The sequence below is a fragment of the Emydura macquarii genome, unplaced genomic scaffold, assembly GCF_026122565.2.
Source record: "Emydura macquarii macquarii isolate MOO-44397 ecotype Brisbane River unplaced genomic scaffold, CSIRO-AGI_Emac_v2 contig_3470, whole genome shotgun sequence".
NCBI lineage: Eukaryota > Metazoa > Chordata > Testudines > Chelidae > Emydura > Emydura macquarii.
The window spans coordinates 8,707,886-8,731,731 of NW_027133607.1; the positions used below are offsets into that span (position 1 = coordinate 8,707,886).

Here is a 23,846-nt window from a genome sequence, read left to right on the forward strand (position 1 = left end):
AGGATTTAACAAACTTGCAGATGTTTTAATTCCATTCTCTCCATCTGTTTCAGGTCAGGAACTGTATGTCTAGATGTAATTAATCAAACTTGGACAGCCCTCTATGGTGAGTTTGGCAATCCACTGTGGTGTGACATATTTCATTTATTTATTTGGTTTTAATACCCTAATATAGCTTGTGGGAGGTGAGTGCTCTATGGTCTGTCTTGAAAAGTTTGAGCCAAATTGTAGATTTTTTTTTTTCCCCATTGAACCAAGTTCAATTTAGCAACAGAATCTTGATCTGAAAATATTTCTTACACAGCTACTTTCATCCCAAAGTTGCTGATGTAGTCTGTAAATGTTGTACTGGAATCGCTCAACCCACCACTAAAGTACAGCCATCTCTGAGGTGGGAATGTGGCAACTGTTCAACCGTAAGACCGCAGCACTTCAGGATAGGAAGTAAAGAATGCTACAGTATCCAGATGAAAATATGGGGGCAATTTTAAGCAGACTGTAATAATCCAAACTGAAATTCAGATAGGAAGGGGGAAAACATTCTTTGACTCTGGGACCTTGATCGATTTTTCTATAGAAAGTAGCATCAGCAACACTTATTCCCCTTCAGCATCACATTGGGGCATTATTTCAAAACAACCTAGGGTAAATGATACCATCTACTAATTTGTCTACACCACTTCCTGCAGAACTTGTTTTCCTGGGAGGTCTCCCATCCAATTACTGTCCAGACTTAATCCTGTTTAGCTTTAGAGGTCTAACAAGATCAATTTGTAGTGACAAGGATTCAGGGGGGAAAAAAGTTACGCAAGTCTGAAACTGTTAAACAGAACAGATATTTAATATCTCATTCTTTTATATGGCGGGCTGCATTGAACTTCTCAGGATGTATTTTATGGACAGTACACTCACACTTTTATGTATGGTGTTAAGCAGTATGTACACAATATAAGAGACAATGCAGGCTCTAAATTCTTTACCTTTCACCTCAAAGTTATAGTTTCATCTATTTCTAGTTTCCCTGGGGCAGGTCTACACTACCGCTGAAGTTGATCTAACTTACGTCACTCAGGTGTGGAAAAGAGGACACCCCCACCCTGAGTGACACAAGTTACAGCGATCTAAGTGCTGACCACACAGGTGCTATGTTGGCTGGTGTAGACCTGCCCCTGGTTTCTTGACTGTCAGCATTCTGAGCCTATTGCCAAAGCGTCAAATTACTTAAAGACCAAACTGGTTTAGTTTTCTTATAGATTATGCAGTGGAAACCGTGAATCCAGATACTGGACCTGCTACATACCTGTAGTCAAAATGCCGAAGTACTTACGTTGGGGCTGCATAATAAAAAACTCGTGCTATTGTGCTGCAACTGCACATGGGGACAGGTTTGCTATGATTTGTGGGGGTTTTTGCTGAGGCATGTAGAGAAGAGACGTGGGAGTCTGTAAGGTGAGGAGGGCTTTCTTTCACATCCATGCAGATCATACCCAGCGGCATGTCCATTCTCAGCAATGGTCTTTGCCCTGAGAAAACGCAACAGTGGGATAAGTAGCTGGAGTACTAAATGAGCTGTGTGCAGTTTTGTTGAACTATCTAAAGCCAGCTGCAGGTGACGTGTATGACTGCACAAATCAGAAGTGTTCCACTGTGTTTACTAGTGTACAGCCTCAGCATAGCAATCTAGGTACTGGTTTGTAAGCTGTGCAAGAATAGCTTCCTGTTTTGAGAGACGCTACTGTGGACTGTTGCAGTAGGGTTTCTACGGTATTTACAAACAAAATGTCATAGGAACGCTTTCTGTAATTGATTTCCTAATTTTCCGTATTTCTGGCATTTTCGTGGACTGTAAAGGGAGGGAAAACTGCGGTATTTACAGCTCTTCTGTGATGTATAAAGGTGATATCAAAGCTTTCAAAATCTTCTGCTTGTTTTTTAATTTGATGTAACTAGTATACATTCTAGACAAAATCAGGATGTATTGGGGGTGTATTGAATCACCAGGATGCTACATAGGTGTCGTTTGATGCTAACCAACATCTTGTCAAACAATGCATTTGTTTAACGCCAGTCATCATAATCTTATTCCAGACTTCCTTCTTTTTGGTGGAGGCGGCTTTGGAGCACTGAAGAGAGAACTCTTTTTGTTCTTTGATTGTATGGCTGGTGTCATAATCTACATTAGACATGCCTCTTTTGCCCCTTCAGTTCTAAGTCATCAGTCGTCATGACTTTTAGACACATAGCCACATACTCAAGGAACACAGGAAATTTCTCTCTCCTCCAGATACATGAGAGGATCTTATTTTTGAGGGTGAAAGCAATCTGGACCAAAAAAAAGTTCCTATATAAATTAGTAATACAACTATTTTGTTATGCATTTTACCTTTTAAAACAAACCAGTCCTGCATTGATAGAGAAGGTATAGCCTAGCTGATCCAATAGAAATTAGATGGAAAGTTCTTATGATTGCTACCAATAAATTCACTAGATTTAAGACAAGAATTCAAATAGATTTCTTTGTTTAACTATTAAAGCACCAAGCACATCTTAGCACAACTGTGCCTCCATTTTTGGCATGTTGTGCACATCCAAGCAATGCTAAACATGAAGTTTTAAGTTTAAAAAATAACTGGCATTTTAGAGGCTCTCTTGAATAACTTAGCTGCAGATAACTAAGGGCTGGTCTATGCACAAAGTTGCATTGGCCTAACTAAAGGTATGATGTTGCACTGGCTTACTTAAAACTGTGCAACTCCTGTGTGTAGGCAAACCGTAATTTCCGTCCCTGTTATGCCATGTTCACACTGAAGTGACTCAGCTAGTTAATACACTGGAGTTCCTCCAGATGCAGGATGTGTAAACGCAGGAAGGAAGAACTGACAATAATTGAGTAGTCTCTTCCTCGGTACCAGGCCAGAGGTTCCCAACATGGGTTCTGTAGGAGCACTTGCAGGTGGCCTGTGGAGCTAGCAGTTCACAGGGTGCTGGCTCTCCTAGGGTATGTCTACACTGTAGTTAGACACCTGCAACTGGCCCATGCCAGCTGACTCAGGCTCGTGGGGCTTGGGTTAAGGGACTGTTTAATTGCCGTGTAGATTTTCGGGCTCTGAATGCCCAGGCTCTGGGACCCTCCCACCTTGCAGGGTCCTAGAGCCTGGGCTCCAGCCTGTGCCTGAATGTCTACACTGCAATTAAACCCTTAACCCAAGCCCCATGAGCCTGAGTCAGCTGGCATGGGCCAGCTGAGGGTGTCTAATTGCAGTGTAGGCATATACTGTAAACCACTAGGAGTAACTTTGGTTATGGGGGAAGATCCAGGTGCAGCATAAATTTAATCTCTTCCTATTTAAAAAAAAAAATGTCCTGAGGAGCCACAGATCTGATTTGAGTATTGTCTCCATCAGGATCTGATCTGCTGATAAACAGTGGGTGAGGTTTCTCCCTGCCCTCTAAAAAAAAAAAAAAAAAAAAAAAAAACACAAAAACCCTCCTTTTGATTAGCGGCAGTAGGAGATGTTTTTTGTCATTCTTTGTGCTGTAGCTGCACAACCAGGTTTCCTCAGCCACCAGGAATGGGGTGGGGGTGATGGGGAGGAGTCTATCTACTATCCGGATGAAAAGGAAATGCTGATAAAATAAAAAGATTGAATATTTGAAAGGGTGAACCTGCTTTTTTAAAAAAAGTCTACATGCACCTGCCAGTCTTTAACAGCTGAAATTAAACATTTATAAAATTACTCTCCTAATCACACACTGAAGGCTTAGTCTTCCGTCTATTTGGGCGTAGATAGCCCTTCTGGAGCCTGCCTGAAACATCCAAGAAGGAATGACATAGCCCGTTGCTTCACGCCTGCGTCTTTGAAGTATGGTGCATGTGTCTTTTTTGGAGGTGGGGTGTGGAGGATGGTTTCATGTGTTCACAATTACTCATCAGCATCAGAAACATGTTTCCTCTCGTGAATTAGTGGTAAATGCCAACTGGCAGTAAGGCACTACTGTGATCTCTTCACATGCTGTTAATTGTTTTGAAATGGAAGAATGAACTTGTTGGTTGCTCTTTTTATTATCACAAGTGTCAAAGCTCTCTGGAAACTATTATGCTGAGATGTGTCCATTTTAAGTCTAGGAACAGATGTATTTAAAGACAGTAATGAAAGAGAAAGTATGGGGAATTTGAGGCAATTGAGAGGAAAAGTGTCCAGACCTTAAAGCACAGGACAAAGAATGGTCTGGCTCGAATTCCTGCTATACTTGCTGTAAAACCTTGGGTATATCATTTAATCTCTTCCTCCATTTCCTTAGGTAAGTGTTTCACAAATCTCCATGGGGTGTTGAAGAATTTATTGGTATTTGTAAAGTGCTTTGAGATCTTTAGATGAAAGGTGCTATAGAAGTGTAAAGGACTTTGGGTATAAAGCATTGGAAGCTCCATTATCCCAAAAATTCTCAACTATATTAACAGTCTAGAACAGGAAAACTTGTCAATTTCAGCTTCACACCATCTTACATCTTAATGTCTGCCTACAGCAATCTGTAGTTTCACTGATGTTTCACTAATTTATCTGTGGGTCTGAGATGTAGATGTGCAATATGAATTTGTGGTGTTTGTGTTTGCAGATCTTACCAATATATTTGAGTCGTTTCTGCCCCAGTTGTTGGCCTATCCTAATCCCATAGATCCTCTAAATGGTGACGCGGCAGCCATGTATCTCCACCGACCGGAAGAATACAAACAGAAAATTAAAGGTAAGGGAGTCAATGGAATGTTGAAAAATTAATGGTATCCCTTTTGTCTATTCCTGTTTGGGTGAAACTTGTCCTCTTCATTATGCATCTTAAATACCTTTTCTCTGATGACCACTATTGCTCTAAAATAAACCTATTTAATTTTAGACTGAAAAAGTCTTCTGGGAAGAGTTGATGAACCACCATTGTTTTAAATTTAAGGCTGGTCTGTAGAATATAGTGTTGGAAACAGTTCTGCTTAGCTTGGATGTGGAGAATGTCTTAACAAACTATCAGAAGTTGAAGACTAAAAGGAACTGAGTTAAAGGCTGTTTGACAAGGTTGCCCTCTTTAAAAGCAAACTTCAGAAGTTTGGAGAGTGAGGAATATTTTTGTGGCTAAAGCAGCACAGGAATTTTTCTGGCTATTTTTTTACTGGGGTATTTTATTTAAAAGTAAACAAAAAATGATATGCAAAACTGGTTAAAGTTGTGCACTAGTCATACCATTAGCTCACCTTATTGTATGTGCGTGCGTGACTGCCTGGCTTCCCTTAAAATAATGTAGGAATTGCCATACTAGATCAGCCCCACGGATCCATCTAGTTCAGAATCCTGTCACTGAAGTTGGCCAGTGCCAGATACCTCAGAGGAGATATAGAAACCCTTCTGTAGAAAGATGTGGGATAATCTGACCCCATATAAATCTAATCCGGATCTCTAATAGTTAGAGATTGGCATAAACCATGAAGAACAAGGGCAGGGTAGGCCCATTACTCAATGAGAAGGAAAGGACAGAACGTAGCTATGGCTGAAAAAAATGACTTTTGTTTGTTTTTTTTCACCAAAAAAGTTAGCAATGATTAGATGACCAACATAGTGAATATGGTGTAGGATCTGAGGTTAAAATAGGAAAAGAACAAGTTAAGAATTACGTAGACAAGATAGATGTCCTCAAGTTGGCAGGTCCTGATGAAATATATCCTAGAATACTTAAGGAACTGTTTGACAAGATCTGAACCATTAGTGATTTATCTTTGAGAAATTGTGGCGGACAGGAGAGATCCCAGAGGACTGGAAAACGGCAAATAGAATACCTATCTATAAAAAATGGAATAAGGACAACCCAGGGAATTATAGACCAATCATCTTAACTTTGATACCTGGAAAGATAATGAAGTAAATAATCAAGCAATCAATTTGTAAGCACCTAGAAAAAAATAAGGCGATAAGTAAGTTTCACAAACAAATCCTGTCAAACCAACCTAATATTCTTCTTTGAGAGGGTAACAAGCCTCGTGGGTAGCGTGGAAAACAGTAGCTGAGATATATCTCAACTTTAGTAAGGCTTTTGATACTATCCCACATGACTTTGCCTAAGGAAACTAGGGAAATATAGCCTACACGAACTGACATGGGTGCAACTGGTTGGAAAACCATACTCAGAGTTTCATAATCAAGCTGGGATATCGAATGGGGTCCTGCATGGATCTGTCCTGGGTCCTATTCTATATCTTCATAAATGATTTATATAATGGCATACTTATAAAGTTGGCAGGTGATACCAAGCTGGGAGGAGTTGCAAGTGCTTTGGAGGACAGGATTAGAATTCAAAATGATGTTGACTAACTGGAAATATGGTCTGAAATAAATAGGATGAATTCAGTAAGGACAAATGCAAAGTACTACACTTAAGAAGAAATAATCAAGTGCACAAATACAAAATGGGAAATGACTGCCCTAGGAAGGAGTACTGCAGAAAAGAATCTGGGGATTATAGTGGATAACAAACTAAATGAGTCAATAAGGTAATACTGTCGCAAAAAAACAAATATTCTGGGATATATTAGCAGGAGAGTTGTAAGCAAGACATCAGAAGTAATTCTTCTGCTCTACTCAGCACTGATAACTCCTCAGCTGGAGTATTGTCCAGATCTGGGCACCACACTTTTGGAAAGATATGGACAAATTTGAGACAGGTCTAGAAAATATGACCTGCGAGGAAAGACTGAAAAAAAAAATGGGTTGTTTAGTCAAGAGGAGAGAAGACAGATGGGGGATATAACAGTCTTCAGATATGTAAAAGGTTGTTATAAAGAGGATGATAAATTGTTCTTAACCATTGAGGAGAGGACAAGAAGAAATGAGCGTAAGGCAACAAGGGAGATTTAGGTTAGGCAGCAAGGAAAACTTCCTAACTGTAAGGGTAGGTAAGCACTGGAACCAATTACTAAGGATGTTTTTGGAATCTGTCACTGGAGGTTTTAAAGAACAGGTTAGACAAACACCTGTCAGGGATGGTCTAGATCAGGAGTGGGCAAAGTACGGCCCGCGGGCCACATACGGCCTGTTCGAGCTTTTAATCAGGCCCTCCAGTTCAACTGGTGGTTGCGGCGTGGCGGCAGCTGCTCCCCCTTCCAAACCCACCCCTTCTCCCACCACCTAGGCCCAGTGGCGCCGTGGCTGGAGCAGTCCCAAGCAGCACCACATGACAGCCACTCCCCCTGCACAGCCCCGCCCCTTCCCCCCCAACCCTCTGTATGGCCCACCATACAATTTCTATATGCAGATATGGCCCACGGGCCAAAAAGTTTGCCCACCCTTGCTGTAGATCAGGGGTGTCAAACATCCGGCCCGCGAACCTTTTTGATCCGGCCCGCATCCGGCCAGTTTTTTTGAGACGTGCTGCTGCTCAAAATGAGGGCATTGGCACTTAAAGAGAGATCTCTGCCTACGGCGTTGCCGGTTTAAGAGTCCGTGAAATGTCTTAAAGCGTTGATGCTGGATGCAGAGAAATCCCTTAAAGCGGCAATGCACTCAGTCTCGCAACACGGTCCCCCGCGAAATCCCACTGCTGAAAAGGGCTGATGCCACGCCGCCAAAAAGGGGAAGATGGCCCAAATTTTTCGGCGGAGGGTATTGCATGGCCCCTGTGAAGTGCAGTTTGAGAATTTGGCCCGTCACCATCAGCGAGTTTGACACCCCTGCTCTAGATAATACTTAGTCCTGCCTCAGTACAGGGGACTGGAGTAGATAACCTATCAAGGTCCCTTTTGGTCCTACATTCTATAATTAATATGTTATCCCTTCCAAACTTCGTAATCAACTTATTTTACATACCATAAGCATAAGAGTTGTGCCTCTACTTTGAATACCCTGGCTTCTTACCAGTTTTGCATGACAACCATCAGATCCAACTAAACACTGCCTTTCTGTGCCCTCTTTGTAACGGTACTATTTAAAAATAGTCTTGGAGATGCTAGAATTGATGCAATGGATTCTAGCAACTTCTTTGTGCTGGGAAATTAAGTACTGTGAATACATAATTTATTTCCTCTTCCCTTTCCATCCTCATTTTTTAGTTATGAAAGCATAAAGTATCTGCTTGATGTAGTGTTGGGGATTACTTCTAGGCCTGACATCTGGTACAAGGTTCTCAGCTTGTCACAATTCTTTTGAAGAGCGAAACCTATTAAATAGTTGTCCACTGGTGTGACTATGGTGTACATAGCTGGAAAGATTTTATATTTAATATAAATACAGCTTTTCACTCTTCAGTTATATAAACGTGTTAATGGCTGTAGAGGTAAGAGAACCATTTTATTCTTTCCATCCTAGAAGAGAGGAAATTGGGGGAGATTTTTTTCGACGGCACAAAGAGCAGTTAAGCATTCAACTGCTATTGAAAATCAGTGGGATTTGGGTCTTTAACTCCCATTTGGGCTTTTTTTAAAAAAAATCAGGGCTGGCACGTGATAGTGGCACACATTTTTAGTAAATGGTTAAGCACTAACAGAGCTTCGAATGGGGTATAGATATAGCTGTTTGCATTCTTTTGGGGCTAAAATATTTGAATCTGTGTCAGTTCTCTCTGGTATGAAATCTTGATTTCAAAGTTTTACGTGAGACACTTTATAATAGACTTCCCGGGACAGTGGCATGTCAGTTGGTATCTACAGGGCTGGCAGAATGTACACTTCACTGTCCCCTTTCCTTAATGGATTGAAAAATGACTAGATCCTCCAGCGTAATCTGAGTTTAACCCAAAAAAGAAGATTTAATCGTTTAGCCATGAAAGTTCCCTGGAAGTCTTGAATTTCAAGAGGGTAAAATGAATGGGTTGCCTGCTGATGGCTAGGCAACCTCTCCCCAGTTTTCTAATATGGCCTAGGGAGCAAGGGTTGAGGGACTAGGGCTTGAATGTGTTGCTTGGTACATATCTATTTGATCTCAAGTTGCCTCTCCACTTGAGTGGAGCCGTGCTTTACAAACTGTGGGCCTGGGGCCTATGGAGCATTTCCTGAAGGTCAATGGAGAGGTGGTGGTCACATTGCTCCTGTCTTTGTTTTTTTACCTGCTAAATGTCATTAAAGATGACCACTAGCTGCTGTATCTAATTGCTTTCCTAATATTATTCCCCACATAAGTAGTCGTGGTAGTGAACTCAGGGATATTATGTGGTTGCGAATGGGAAGAGGTGCTCACAAGAATATCTGAGGTGTTGTCCATGGTCTGAAACTTCTGGAGTAGAGGAAGGGTGGAATCCCTTTGCTGGGGTGTGCTGAAAGGTTTATTGGAAGTTCATTTGATAGCAAGACACACACCAAAACTAACACTCAAGTGCTGCCTTTGAGCAGTTCATTTTTGTTAGTATACAAGATCCAGAAGCACAGGATCCGGGCACTTGCTTATATTACATTATTTTATTCATGATGTGGTTTCCAAAAAGGTAGGGAGCCTGACAGTCTGAATGTCTTCATGCTGTGTGCAGAGTCGTTGCAAATGTTCTACACTACCTAGTGTTTACAGAATGATCTTTATTGAGCAGTTCTTGTAAGGTCTCATGAAACAAACTTCAGCAACCTCTCACAGGTCAATAATGCAAATTAAACCATTAGAGAGAAGCTGCTTGTCATTAGAAATCAGCATGTGCCTCCATATGAGTTTGAAAGCCCCTTTTAGCCATTTGGCTCAAGTACTTTAAATGCAAAGGGTCCCTGTAGTTCAACAGCAGTTCAGAGTCTATTCTTGTAGCGACTATTAAAGCATCTAGCGGCCTAATTCCCTCACTTCAATTCCAGAAACCTTGGCTTCTTGCAACTTAGCCAGCTGGTGCCTGTATAGACAATTAACTAGTTGAAGATTTTGATGTACTGTTTGTAGCTGTACATCATGCTAGAAATAAGCGCCTGCAGAAATTTAGAGGCAGTGGGAAGAAAGATGTTGCTGAAGATTTCTCATCCAGCTTTTCCACTGAACTGAAAGCTGCAAGTATATTGTCGATATTCCATAAAAAAACAAAACTAGCTTTTCAAATACAAGTTGCTATGGTCTTGTGTATCTGGCATCGCAGGTGACATTCCACAGCTTCATACGCACATCTGTCTCCCCGCTGTCTCTTGGCATGACATGAAACAAGGATTGCCAATTAGCAATGATTTGGGCTGATGGAAGGGAAAATATATTGTGTAAGACTTATCCTCCCTCCTTTCTGCCCCCTGATTCTGAGTTAAGGAAAAGAGCAACATTTTAAAGTCCTTTAGGCTGCGATTTCCTGATACTAATTGGAATTCATTAACCTCTCTTATTGTGGGAGCTAGGCATCATTAAGCATAAAAGAATGGCTGCTGCTTCCTTTCAATCCGTCCAAAATATAAATCTGTTTTTGGACTTAGAAGCAAGCCATCTTGCCTTCTGCGCATGTCCATCTGGTGAAAGCTGCCAGATTAGCAGCTGAAATCCTCTAACAACGGACTAGGTACAGCATAAGAAACGCTCACCTCACCTTGTACATCCCAAAGTGGAGGGGTGGACCAGATCTGGATAGTTCAGTTTACATAACCTATTCACCTAGATGGTGTGACCTGTTTTCCCAGTGCCTAGTTGAGAACAGGATTTAAGAGCAAGCTGTCTGAAGTTCAGTCCTGACGAGACATAGGGTATGTCTGTACTGCAAAGAAAAACCCAGAGCACTGGGTCTCAGATCCTGGGTCAGTTGACTTGAGCTTGCGGGACTCAGATGGTGGGGCTAAAAATAGCAGCATAGACAGTCACACTCAGGTGGGAGGCTGAGTTCCAGGACCCTACCATGTTGCTGGGCTTCAGAGCCTGGGATCCAGCCCAAATGGGAACCTCTACACTGCTATTTTTAGCCCTGCAGTCTGAGCCTGACCCCCATGTCAATTGATTTGGGCTCCGAGACTCCGCGCCAGGAGTATTTCTTTGCAGGGAAGATATACCCAAAGATACTGGGTTGGAGGAATGATCTGGTTTTACTTTCATCCTCTCATGCACACCCTTTTTCAAGAGGTTTTGCAAATTCGGAGCACTGGCTGCTCTTGGAATATCAGGTAGTGTCAGCCAGGAGCCTCTTCCATAGGCATATATAGGAAGGTGATTGTGACGCACAGATCTGGACATTAGTCTCAATAATCCAGCTCCTGAACTAGCTTATTACAGTGCACTCTGCATGGGGCTACAGTAGAAAATCGCACAAACCGCAGCTGGCACAAAATGCTTTTGCCTTCAAGAATCCTATTAAATGAGTTTTGTGACCTGTGCTGACTCCTTGATTGCTTTTGGTTGCAATTCAAGGTGTTGATCTAGATAACCAGAGCCCTGCATGGCTTGGGTCTTGGCTTTAAGATCTCATCTCTTTCTAGGAACCACTGCAGTAGCTGAGGTTGGCTGGGGGTGCTTGTGTTTACAGCTCCGAGAATTAAATGTCTGGGAGTTGATGGCTGGGACTTCCCAGGGAGAGCCCTCTGGAATTTTTTCCCTCTGACGATGACTGCTGTTGTCTCATACCAAAGCATAATGCAAGACCTGTCTCTTGGGGGATTGAGCGGTGGGTTTGTTGTGGTTTTGTTTTTGGCAACACTTGATTGCATTTTGTTAAAAGCAGTAAATCTTTATTCCATTATTCCTGTTTTTTCCTCCAACCTTCTTCATCTTTTCTCATCTCTTTCCTTCTCTGGAAATTATGCCAGTACCCTTAGCCCCTAATTTTCCAGGAAACCCAAGATCACTCCTGCTATGACCATGAATTTTCACAGCGTAACCTGTTGTACCCCTAAAGGTATTATAGGCCAGCTCTTATCCCGGATTTCATGACAATGTGATTTTTTTTTGGCTGACCTCTAGGTTCATAAACTCTAAGGTCAGAAGGAACCAATATGATCATCTAGTCTGACCTCCTGCACAATGCAGGCCACAGAACCTCACCCACCCACTTCTGTAATAAACCTCTTACCTATGACTGAGTTATTAAAGTCCTCAAATCATGGTTGGATTTTCTCCTTTGATCACCTTAATATGGGATGGGTTTCTGTTTTTGTAGCAAATGGGTTCTAAATATGAAGCTTTTAAACTGGTGTGTGTGCAGAAGTAGAAAAGACACTGTCTGTTTCTAACTCTGCGTCTAGTGTTCAGTATTCTAACGGTGTGTGTGGTATCCGCATGCACGTCTCAGGGCTTCATGCATTATCAAGGGTCTCACAGCTTCCTTTGATGCCTTTATTACTGGCCGTTGTCAGACAGGATGCTAGCCGAGATTGACCATTGATCTAAACCATAATGGCAATCCCTGTGTTAATTTACACAATCCTTATGTCCATATATGGAACTACCCCAACAGGCTGTTATGTTAATTTCTTATTCAGCCATGCTCATTACCACCCCATTTTAGAAGCGGCTTTGGGAGTTGAGTATATGCTAATTATACCCTTTTCTTTCCTCATACAGAATACATTCAGAAATATGCAACAGAAGAAGCACTAAAAGAACAGGAAGAAGGCACCGGGGACAGCTCATCAGAAAGCTCCATGTCTGACTTCTCGGAAGATGAGGCCCAGGATATGGAATTGTAGTAGAAGAAGCAACCTGCTTTTCAGAGAGACTCTTATTTCCTAACCATGAGAAGCAGACTATAATATTCATATTTAAACAAAGCAATTTTTTTTATTACTAAACAAGGTTTTTATGAATAATAGCATTGATATATATACCACCCTTTAGATCTTGATTTCTTGGTCATTTCTCAAACCCAAAGTGCATAGCATATTCCCACATTCCATTTTGGTAGCAATATGCAGCCCGAATGCATGCGTTCATAATTCCATTTGGCCAAGTCAACTTGTGTGCTACTGAACTGTCAAATCAAACAGCTGCTCTGATAGGTAGGGACTTAGAGAATTCCTTTTTATCTGTGGTTCCACAGATACCACCTTGGATGATAAGATGGAACAGCGTTTTCTCAAAGTAAAAAATCTGGGGGATAATGTAAGAACATTTTTTGATCAGACAGTGAAATAAAAGGCGCTCCTTCAGGTCCAACGCGCTATCTTAGTTTATATGGAGTTGCATTTAAAAAGTGCACAGAGCGATTCAGAGCATCGAAGCTGAAAAAAAAAAGACTTGGATTTTAAGTACACTTTTATATTGGACTCCTGCCCACCCTCTGAACTATAGGGACCTACAACCACTCATCTAGTTGCTTTTGGGACTTTTGAAAGTCTTCATCTGGACTTGACTCATTTTTTTTGGTCTGGATTATGAGCTGTTCCCTTTTTTGGGGGGAAAAACACAATGCTATATGAACAGTGCTTTAATTTACCTGGAGCACATACAAAGTCAAACTTTGTCATAGTTTTGAAACTGCTACTCTTTAATAGCTTCAAGCTTTCCTTCTTGCTTGAAGTATGGTCAAACACCAATCAATCAATCTCTCCATCTCCTAAAAGAGGGTTCTCTGACCAGATGGACTAGCCTCGCTGAGAGCTTCAGACCCATGAAGATTGGCCCACTGGCCATATTCCACTGGCACATTCTCTCTCCCATTTTTGTTTTTCTTCTTTCCCTTCTGCAGCAGCTTGGTAGCCATCTGCTTATGTGTACAACAGACCAAACTAAAAGTTTAACAAAGAAAAATGATCTAGGAATATTTGAGATTAATAAAAATAAAAACCATAAATTGGGGAAACAAGTGAATAATATTTTCAAGAATTCTTCTGAATGAAAAATTTGATTTCTTCTGGTGTATGTCAACATGCTAAGTTTTTTTTATTTAATGGTAAGAGAACCTAATACAGTAAATGCCTACCTGGGTTGCCAGTGATACTTGAATTTGGATAATTGTGCATTTGAAATCCTCACTAAAATGGATTTTAAATCTGAATGTTACCTGCTGTATTCTTAGGGTTTTCTGAGGGGTTTGGATAGCCAGATACTTTAATATTTTTTTGGTGAAACCTTCAGGATGGTACGTGGAGTTCAACCCACCATGAGTGACTCTTGAACAGAGAATTTTGAATGTCAGACTGGACTGAGCAAACAATTTTCATTGTCCCGCAAATGTTTTTCTTTAGGAATGCCACCAAGTTTTGAGTTGATGGGGTTGAAAGATACAATCCTTTTTAATCCATAAAGCACAATCAATTTCTTTTTTCTTTTGGAAAAAACTATATAAAGTACAATTTTGCTTTAGCATGATTATTTTCTTTAATAAAAATAACATACAAAGGGTTTACTTACTTTGTTAATTACGGGCATGAAGCAAAAGGTTTTTCTCTCCTTTTTTTAAAAAAAAGCAGTAATGTAGGACTGTGGTTAGTTACTGTGCTGAAGTTCTCTATCTAGCATTTGTGGCTTGTTGGAAGAGTAGTATTAACTATTTAACATGTAATGGTGTACTTTAACTCTTATCTAGCACGCTGTTTTCTCATTACTTTGGGGAGGGAGGGGCAGAACTTTGCTGGCACTGTTTAACTTGCTTACCTACTGAACTAGCAGTTTGCTTGTGGTATAACCTTTAACTGTAGGTGCTATTTAGGGGTAGTCTAAGTGCTGGGTGGTGATATCAGTTTAAAAACAACAAAACAATAAACATTTGTATTTTTTCAATATTGTATAAAAAATAGTGTTCTAATTACCTCTAATTTTTTTTCCAGGTAACTGTATTACTCTTCCCCCAGTCTATTCAATGACCAGGTTTAACACATTGAACACTTTCATGCATCTCCCTCATTTCAAGAAGCCAGTTTTCTAATAAAAAGAGGTGTCCTGTCCTAAACTTCCAAAAGAATTACAATTAGAGCTGCAAATCTAAGGCAGACTCCTGGAAAAGTAAGCGCACGTTTTACTGCATTGATTTCTAGGTGTGAAGATGTAATTTGGCTTCTGTTGTCCAAGTTGCTCTGATTCATCTGCGCATTACTTCATGCATGCAGGCAGCCGAAGCGAGGTATTTGTGGGTATAGATCTGGAACTTCTTCAGGAAGATGTTTCCATGGATATTAATGGAGCTTTATACATGAAATCTATAGAATTGCCTGCAGCATGTTGAAAAGATCATCTTCTTGGTATATTCATGTTTGATCATTCTCCCCTGTAGTGATTGCAGCAGGAAAGGAAGCCTACAGTAAATTGTCAAAATACCTGCAGTTCAAAGGAATATGGCCTAGTATAAAACTCTTGTAGGGAATAAACTCAAATGGATTTCCCTTCTTTCTGGACTGGAACAGCTGTTTGTTGCCTCATTCTACCCCTTCTCCTATCTTTCACCTCCCTTCCCGTCTAAAACAAGAACAGTCTGTAAATAAACTATACACCCCTAGTCTGGAAGAGAAAAGTGGAATCACTCTGAAGCAGGATGCCTGATCTTTTTTCAGTTCCAGTTTCTTTTGAAATGCTAATGTGCTTTTTCTGAAAGAACCGCTGCCATTCTCTTCCCTGTTCAGATGACTGAATCTCAAAGCATCAGCCAGGTGGAAATTAACAAGCCTACTTCAACATGACTACATTTGATCCAGTGTATGTAGATTCGTGCTCTCAAGAAATCCCTGAATATGAAGGCTTGTTAGTAGCCTATTATAATCATTATGGAAGTAGGCTCTTTGGCTTCACATCTGATAGCTTGTCACCTTGTTCTTGGGCTTTGTGTGACTTATACAAATTGAGAAATATCAAAGCTGCCCCCAGATCCGCAGTTGCGACACAAGAAGCTACATACGTTGCCAACTAAGTTAATCTTAAACTTCATCAGACGTGGTTTTGACTCTCCTTGAGATTTCCAAGTGTATTTTTTTGGTTCATTTGATTTTTCATCATGACCATTTTTTTTAAAGTCTAAAATTAAGGAGGGGGCGTCTTGGCGAAAGCTAGTCTTAAAGGAGTGATGTCTCGATGTGAACTGAGTAGAATAATGCTTTGTAAATTAACTGGTAAACCCTCGATCAGAGGAAAAAATCATTGAAGTTTAAATGCTCTTTATTACCTCTGAAGTTCAAATTGGCCAATTAGGTTATGGGAAAACTAACTACCTAGTTACTTCTGTAATCTCCCATATCAGTGTTTGATCGCCACCCCACATTATCTGCCTTCAATGCACACAAACCGGGGTGATAGTCCCTTTTTCCCCAGAAGGGATGAGAAATGCTGTAACCTGTGCTGCAGTTGGGTTACCCTTGCTCTTTATTTCTCCCAGCGAGACTCATCACAGGGCATTCTGATGTAAGTGGTAGCTCTCAGGTATGCAAGAATCCCTCCATCTTTGATGTCGGATCTGTATCACACCATGCAAGCGGCATTAAGGATAGGGGGTGGGCTGTTGGTTGGTTTTTCTTTTGCTCGTCTGAGTTCCGCTGGCACTTTAGCGGGAGTGTGTGCAGCATGAGAAATGGCCATTATTTTACTGACTGTATTTGGTACCTGTTGTGTGATACTTGAAGAGATAAAGGGTGTTTTTCCTTCCTTTGAGTCTAAGCTTTTTTCTTTTATTTTCTTTTTTCCCTTTTTTCTTGCATTGTGATGATGTAGTGGGCATGCCTGTCACCATGACAAATGCCTCTTTAAGAATATAACCTCTCAAATAGTTGTGTATAATTAAAGAACTGTAAACTTTTTTTAAATAAAAGATGTATATACCTTGACGCTTGACTGGTACTTGATCAGTAAGGTCTCGCTTTCACAGGCAACATCTCTCATGCCCTCCTGTCTTATACATCTCCAGCCCCTGTGATTCAACCGCAGCTGTTAACCAGACTGCCCAAGATTCTGCCTTCAAAATCAGTCTAGGTTTTTTCTGTAGAAAGTACTCTGGTGGAAATATATCCCATTGCATATGCAAAGTGTCTGACTGCCATGTTTGGTGTAACTAGGTGATCATCATAAGTCAGGCAGTTCGTTGAAAATAGCTGTACCTGTTGTGATGTGATAAAAATTGGCTTCTTTGGTTGCCCATTTGCAGAGGTTTGTGAAATTTGCCTCTGGCCAACACTAGATGGCACTATTTGCCAGTGTCCCTCAAGGTGCTATGACAGATTTTAGTGAAGAGTGTTTAAATTACACCTTAAATGTGCTGATAATGTGAGCAAGCAAATGAGCAGGCTTCTTTGTCTTACTGGAATGAACGTTAAGTGAGCTCTTCTAGGCAACTACGTAGTGCATTATATTTACAGAGATCATACCAAGTACTTTATAAAATGTGAATTGGGAGGAATGGTTCCAAGGGGTTTGCAATCTGTTGGCCAAGGACCATGTGGAGACGATGGTACCAGAGCTAGAAGGTTGAGACTTCGCCAGCGAGATCGACTATGCAGGAGGTCTTTGGGGAAAGTATTGACGTGCAAATACAGTGTGTATCAGCCATTGCGATTTTACATCTAAAGGACATAACAAACGCCCTTCCAATAAGTTCCTCTAAATGAAAGAAGACATTAAAAGATCTGTACATTTTTCCTGAAACCCGAATCTGAAATGTATTAAACACAAAAGGAAAATGGTCTGAGTTCAGCAGCTAGTGCAACCATTCAATAGCAAGTACTAAGAAGTTGAATTGCTCCGTCAGCAGGTGAAACAAAGCATTTAGCTTCAGAATAAATATTTGTCTTTGAAGCTTGATTTTTTTTTTTTATGAAGCACCTATTAACATGCCTCTCAATAGTTGTGCTGGATGTGCCAGTGTAATCTGGATTTCATACAGGGAAGGAGAGCCACATTTCAAATCTGTATTAAACATTTCCGTTTCCACTTGGCTTGGGCTCATGCTTCTTCGTCACAACCTGTCAATTGTGGACCCCCTCATCCTGTCTGTTACTCTTTACGGTGTCCTATCTGAACTAGATTGCAAGCTTGTTGGGACAAGGACATGTATCTAATGTGTGTGGCACTGTACCGTGCTCTAGAAACAATATTTGCAAAGATTTTTTCATAGCCTTTCCCTTGCAGATCTGCTTCTTGTGGTTTCATTAGCTAAATTCACTGTTCTTGATTCACGTCTACCAGGGGACGTGCTTATCCTAAAAACGCCAGTGCAACTGCTTCTTTCTCTCCAGAGAAACATACCTGTGGCTGAATTCTGGAGAATATTCTTTACATTTTCCAGTAGTTATGGTGGTGGTTTTTGTTTACTTCATGTTTTAATAGATGTATGTGCTGGGTTTATTCCACTTATGGGTCTACCTGAATTCCCCACTCTCTTTTGCATGGGAAAAGCTATTTATTTCTGCCCTACAGTAAACAGCCATGGCAGTTGAAATGCGTGATTTAGCAGCTGCCTTTTTATACTCAATATTTGTATTGCAGTAGCACCCGCCCAGGTGTCCCACCAAGAGCAGGGCCCCATTGTGCTAGGGGTTACACAAACATGCTAAAACAGTCCCTCCACTAAAGATCTTAGGTAAAACAAGATGCAGCATGTGCTTGTGATGGGGGAGGAAGAACCAGCGTAAAAGTGACAGACGTGGCCACATAAACCACCAATGGCTGAGTCCATTTCTTAAACTGTGGTGCACATCTCAGGATTATACTACAGATATATGTACCGAGAGAAAATTAAAATCCTTATCACATCTACAACGCAGTGCACTTTCTTATTATCCTGTTCAGGCCTTTTCTGCTCTCCCACCAGGATATATTTCTTGTATGATCTGATAACATAAACGTGACGACAAATATTTGCTACAAATAGTTTGAAAGTTAATTAACTGCCATTTCTTCAGCAGGTGAAGGGTTAAAGACGAGAGAGAGCTTTAAATTCAGAAGAGGAAAGTAACTGTTATCACATGTACTTTGTAAAGGCTTTTGTTTGTATTTTATTTCTGAAACCCCGGGAGACAATACAGTATAAATAGATAAAACCTTAATGGCTATTTTATTCCTCTTCCTAGCTGCAGTGTAAATATTACCTTGCACAAGCACTTTTATTCATGAATGAAGTTTTTCCTTTTTCCAAACCTCTCAAGTCTGGCTTGTTTTAAGAGAGAGATGCTTATTTTACAGCAAGGCCAGTTATTGCAGATAATACTTTAGACATCTGTCACGACTGCTGCAACCACTCGTGTCTTGGACCTACGGTTCTCACTGAGTCGGGCATTTCATTGTAATTCATGGTCTCTAGTTGCCCATAAAGGTGTTTGAATTTTTTTGACCTGATATTAAGGACTTTCAACCGGATTTCTCTGTCCTGTTGAGTCCTTGATTTGTAAGCCTTGCAGATCTTACACTTCTCCTTTCTGTGGGCTTCCCCCAAGCACTTAAGGCAGCTGTCATGGGGGTCGCTGAGTGGGAAGGCCTTCCCGCAGGAGGCACACGGCTTGAAGCCCGGTGACTGGGGCATGCCCTGGCCGCGCGAAGTCCCAGCCGGGACTACCTTATCTCTAACTACGCTATTAACTACTTAACTAACTATAAAACTAAAAACAGAATAAACAAGTCTAAACAAGGGGAATAGTACTTGCAATTACAAGCAAGGCTAGTTCCAGCAGCTGTCATGGGAGGAAAGAAGAAACTGAGGGGGCGTAGGGCCCAGCAGCACCTCATATACTGCAGCATGTGCACGGGGCTCCAGAGGGCACTGGAGCCCGTCCTACAGGGTCTGCGAAGGGGAAAAAGTTCCGGGTAACCGTGCATGGAGGCGTGCACTCACCTATAGTGGAATGGACATGAGCAACACATCTCGAAGAACAGCAGTAACTGGTAAGTAACCTTGTTTTCTTGACTCAAAAATGGAGTTTTTGGTAACGACTGTAGAAAAACCACTAAGCTGCTCTTATGAGCTGGAACTAAACTGGTTTCTGATTGAGGCTTGTGCACACTACAGCAATGGGAGGGTTTGAATGGAGTGGGGTGAGATTAGTAACAGCTCCCAAATCTCGAGTCCCCATTTCCATCATGTGACTTGTGGAATTCCTGAATCTAAAAAAATTAAATTGCACTTGCTAGCACCATTGCTTGTTGGCCTGTGCTGAAAGATGTCTAATTATAAACTCTTTGTAGCTGATCACATAGAGCGCCACCTATGGGCGAAGGGGTTCGGCCGGTGAGTTTATAGACATAAAGCAAATTCCCTGTATCATTCAGGGAGACACAACAAATTTGGAGATGCAGGAGGAGAAATGTATGGCAATGGGGGAGGGAAGTGCGTTGTATTGCAAAAACCACCCATAGTTGCATTAGATGCAGAAGCAGGAAGATCTGCATAGATCAGAAGAAGATGTAGGCTGGAATTACTGCTCGTCATTCTGGGAATCTCCATTGCAGGAAGTGCCAGATACACACAAAAAAGGAGTTTAGAAACCCAACAAATTATGGGGCTGGAGTGAGCAGTCTTTATAAAGAAAGATACACATCGAGCTCAGCCTTCAGATCCTGGGTGGCATGAAATCCTCCTGGATTCACCTCCAATCTTCACTGTCTTGGCAGAGCCAGAGCCGGACAGTGCAGGTCTTGTGATAATCTCTGTGGACAAGAATCCTGTGGACTCCATCTGGGATTATAAAGCCTCCCCCCTCCACCCATACACCTTGGGCTTGTAGTGGTACTGCCTCTGTATACACACCCAGTGTGCATTGATTATAAGCATCTATAAATACAGGGAGAGTGATGGAGACGAATGTGGGGTGATAACAAGGGGTTACAACTAGGACTAAAGGAAATAGCTCTGAATATCAGGAAGCATTTCCTAGCAATGAGACCTGTGGGCCTCCCAGCGCTCATGATGTCTTCTACTGAAGACTGGCTAATGCACGTACCATTGGGAACACGCCTACGCTGGCCAGGTGGAGGGATTACTTGAGCGAATAGGTGTATGAATGGTGGTTCGCCCGCCCATTGGTTCCTCTTGACTGTTACCACTCGGCAGAGCCGCCTGCATTCTCTCCTAGAGCAAGGTTCGCTTTCTGCACGTGCCTCTAATCCGTTGTCCTTGTGCCTTTTAAAAAAAAAAAAAAAAATCAAATACTTGGTTTGAGGCCCGCCAAGGTTTGGTAGCTGGTGTTGGGGCTCTCAGATCTGTGGTGTGGTTCTCTTCTGTGTGTTGCTGCCCTGCAGAAGTTTCCTTCTGAGCAGAAGATGGGGAACCAGCCTTTGAGCTTTCCAAAGTGCCCTGAATGCAAGTGGGAGACCCTTATGTCAGGTGAGAGGGGGACTGGTGGCTGTAGTCTGGAGCGATTGGGGTCTGGGGCGAGCAGGCTGGCTTCTTGTGAAATCACCTGAGAGGCGTTGCAGCTTGCTTGCCTGTCGTTAAAGGCAACAGCAAAATGTCCCAGTTGGGAGACCATGTCCATCGTTAGATTCAGCACCAGCCTGATGCGCTGAGCTCCGTGAACGCTGCTTTGGTGTCCTGAAAGCACCGGTTAACAGCTCCTGCGGAGTGGAGCTGGGGCAACGGCAGAACTGGATGCGTCTCCATTGATGCTGGACTCTAATCCACACTGTGAGCTGCATTTGGAGGTAGGCTGGAGGCCTGCATCATTCAGCCACCTCTTGCCATTCCCGGGCTCTCGGCGTACCTTGACGCCTGCCTGCTGGGTACGTCTGAAGGTGGCAATCAATGCCACTCTTCTTGGCAGCCTGAAAGCAGCTTGATTTGGCATGTGACCTAATGAGTAGCTTCTGCCTCTGTGCCAGCCGCCTCCTTTCACCAGACGGGTGCGAGGTGACCAACTTCCCTGCACGGCAGCCTGCTACAAGTTCTCAGTCCAAGGGTGCGGATCAGACAGCTGGGCTATCTCTATCCTATCGCTTTTGAGATGGCCCAGTCCGTGCCAGATGCCAGCTGTGAAAGGAGCCTTACATTCTTGGTGCCAACAACCTCTGAACATTGCTATAGATGGATTCTGGTGACTGTGACCCACCCGCTGTCTCTCGCCTGCAGCTAAATTTGCCATGCTAGGAAAAGAGAGATGAAGAGTTCACCCCAGTCAAGGACTTTAGGAATTGCTCAATGTCTTGCACGCTTCTCCATGGACAGAAGCGGTCAAAACATTCAGCTCTCCTGGAAGATCTGCTCGCAGCCCTGTTAATTGAAAGCATTGCTCAGGCCATCCCTTCTGTGTTGGAGGTCAGTGCTGGCATGGTTTCAGACTTCCTCTAGCTGAAGCTGTCTGCAGAGCTGACAGGGCCTGTCCCATCTATTGCAGGCCAGCTGCTGATCGTGTGTTCACACTCGCACCCGCTCCTAGGTCTAATTTAATGGAGCACAAGATCGCATTGTGCTGCGGGCGGCTGCTCAGGGCTTCCTGCTCGGCCTCCACCACTGGCATTCCCCCGCCAGTTTGCCGTTTCGTACAGTGGCTCTGGCTCCAGCCAGTTCTGTGCCTTTTTTTTTTATCTGCGATCCCAAGACTTGGGAAGCTGGGGTATTAAGACCGTCTCCCCCATGCTGGTAACGTCCCATGTGGGCAGAGTGCTGTTAGAAATGTGGAACGTGGGCTGAGAGTTGGAAGACTGCCCTCCCCTGCCGTGTCTTGTGCACTTCAAGAGCCGTCTCAGCGGCAGTTTGGAGCTGGCCTAGCATCTGGGGGAACCTCCTGAGTTGCATGTGATAAGGTGAGGAGGGTAGCACCTGTGTCTAGGGCTGTGGACCCCTGACCACAAAAGCCTCACTCAACACGTCCCCTCTAGTCTCTCTCCTCTGGAAGAAAGACTGAGGCTGTGTCATTGCTGCTGATCTCCCACCAAACTAAATAACGGGGCTGGGGGGAGAGGGAATAAAGAGACTCGCTGATGAGGCAGTAAATACAGTTTGGTAAGGTTTAAAAACGCCAGCCAGAGCCTGAGGTCTCCCCTGGAGGGTTTTCATTCATCTCCCAGATCTCCGTACGACTTGATTTGAAAAATACCACACACACACCCGAACTTTAGACGTTTTCTTCTTAAACAAATGGGCTGGAAAGTCTTCCGTGGCAATACACAGGATGGCTGAAGAGGAAGATGTCCTTGTTGCTGGTCAGTTGCCGGTTTAGTGGCAGCCTTCTTCCGCTCTTAGCACCTGCAGGACAGAACATGTCTCTGCCAGCCTCTTTGCACCAGTGCTCTGCTCACCGGGCACCCCTGCACCTGGAACTGGGTTACGTATGGATACAAATATAGCTACAGCTGATGTCAGAATGACCCCACCTGTTAGTGACCGCAGGGGTGTCTTTAAACACAGCTGGGATTTTCATCTGCTAACCCGTCGTGATACTTGACGGAGTGGAACTCTTGAGGCAACGTTGGAGGGATAATCTGCAGGGATTCGGATGGTCGGAGGCGCATCTAAAAGAGATCGATCAACTTCAATGCCCCCTTGCTGCAAACTGAAGCTGAGGCCAGCCTGCACCTAACCTAAGGCCACCTACTCTCTGCTGTAGCAGCGGCGGTAAATTCAAAACAGCCCTCTGCGACGTGCAAGGGGGCACTTTGGAAACGGCGCTGCTCCTGGAGTTAGGAAGCCGGCGGTCTGCTCACAAAACAGCCTCGTTGAGCTGTATGGGCCTGGCCCCTGGGAAGCGTCAGCTGCCCTCGGAATGGTCTTGTTGCAGGGCAGCTTGGCTCTGTGCAGTGAGCCTGTCCTGGAGTGCATGGCGCAGAGAGAGATCAGCACAGCCGTGGCTGGATGGTGTAGCACCAGGGCCACCTACTGGCCAAATTAGACGTGGCCAGCGTTTCAGTCCGGCCTGAAGAGTTTACGGCCGAGGCCGGCTAACTACTTTCACTGCGACCAAATGCTTTTGTGCTGTCTCGTTCTCCAGGAGACAGCCGGACTGTCAGAAGTTTCTCAAACCTCCAACTAACGGCTGGCATTGGGTCCCCCCACACGTGGGAAGGTACCGCCGGGGCGAGCTCGGAGTTGGTCGCCAGTTT

The 23,846-nt window shown here is 43.0% G+C and overlaps 1 protein-coding gene across 4 annotated transcripts in view; it reads left to right on the top strand.

The window, feature by feature from the left end:
• Positions 1-16,651, top strand: part of UBE2H (ubiquitin conjugating enzyme E2 H) — a 62,881-nt gene extending 46,230 nt beyond the window's left edge. For 2 of the 4 annotated variants that reach the window (XM_067535001.1, XM_067535002.1), the window contains 3 exons: positions 54-106; positions 4,618-4,746; positions 12,468-16,651. In XM_067535001.1, the coding sequence (XP_067391102.1) occupies positions 54-106; positions 4,618-4,746; positions 12,468-12,592 (307 nt within the window). In that variant the 3' untranslated portion in view covers positions 12,593-16,651. The remainder of the gene's footprint in view (positions 1-53; positions 107-4,617; positions 4,747-12,467) is intronic. The other 2 variants (XR_010917438.1, XR_010917437.1) reach the window with 2 other exon arrangements.
• Positions 16,652-23,846: the final 7,195 nt, after the last annotated feature.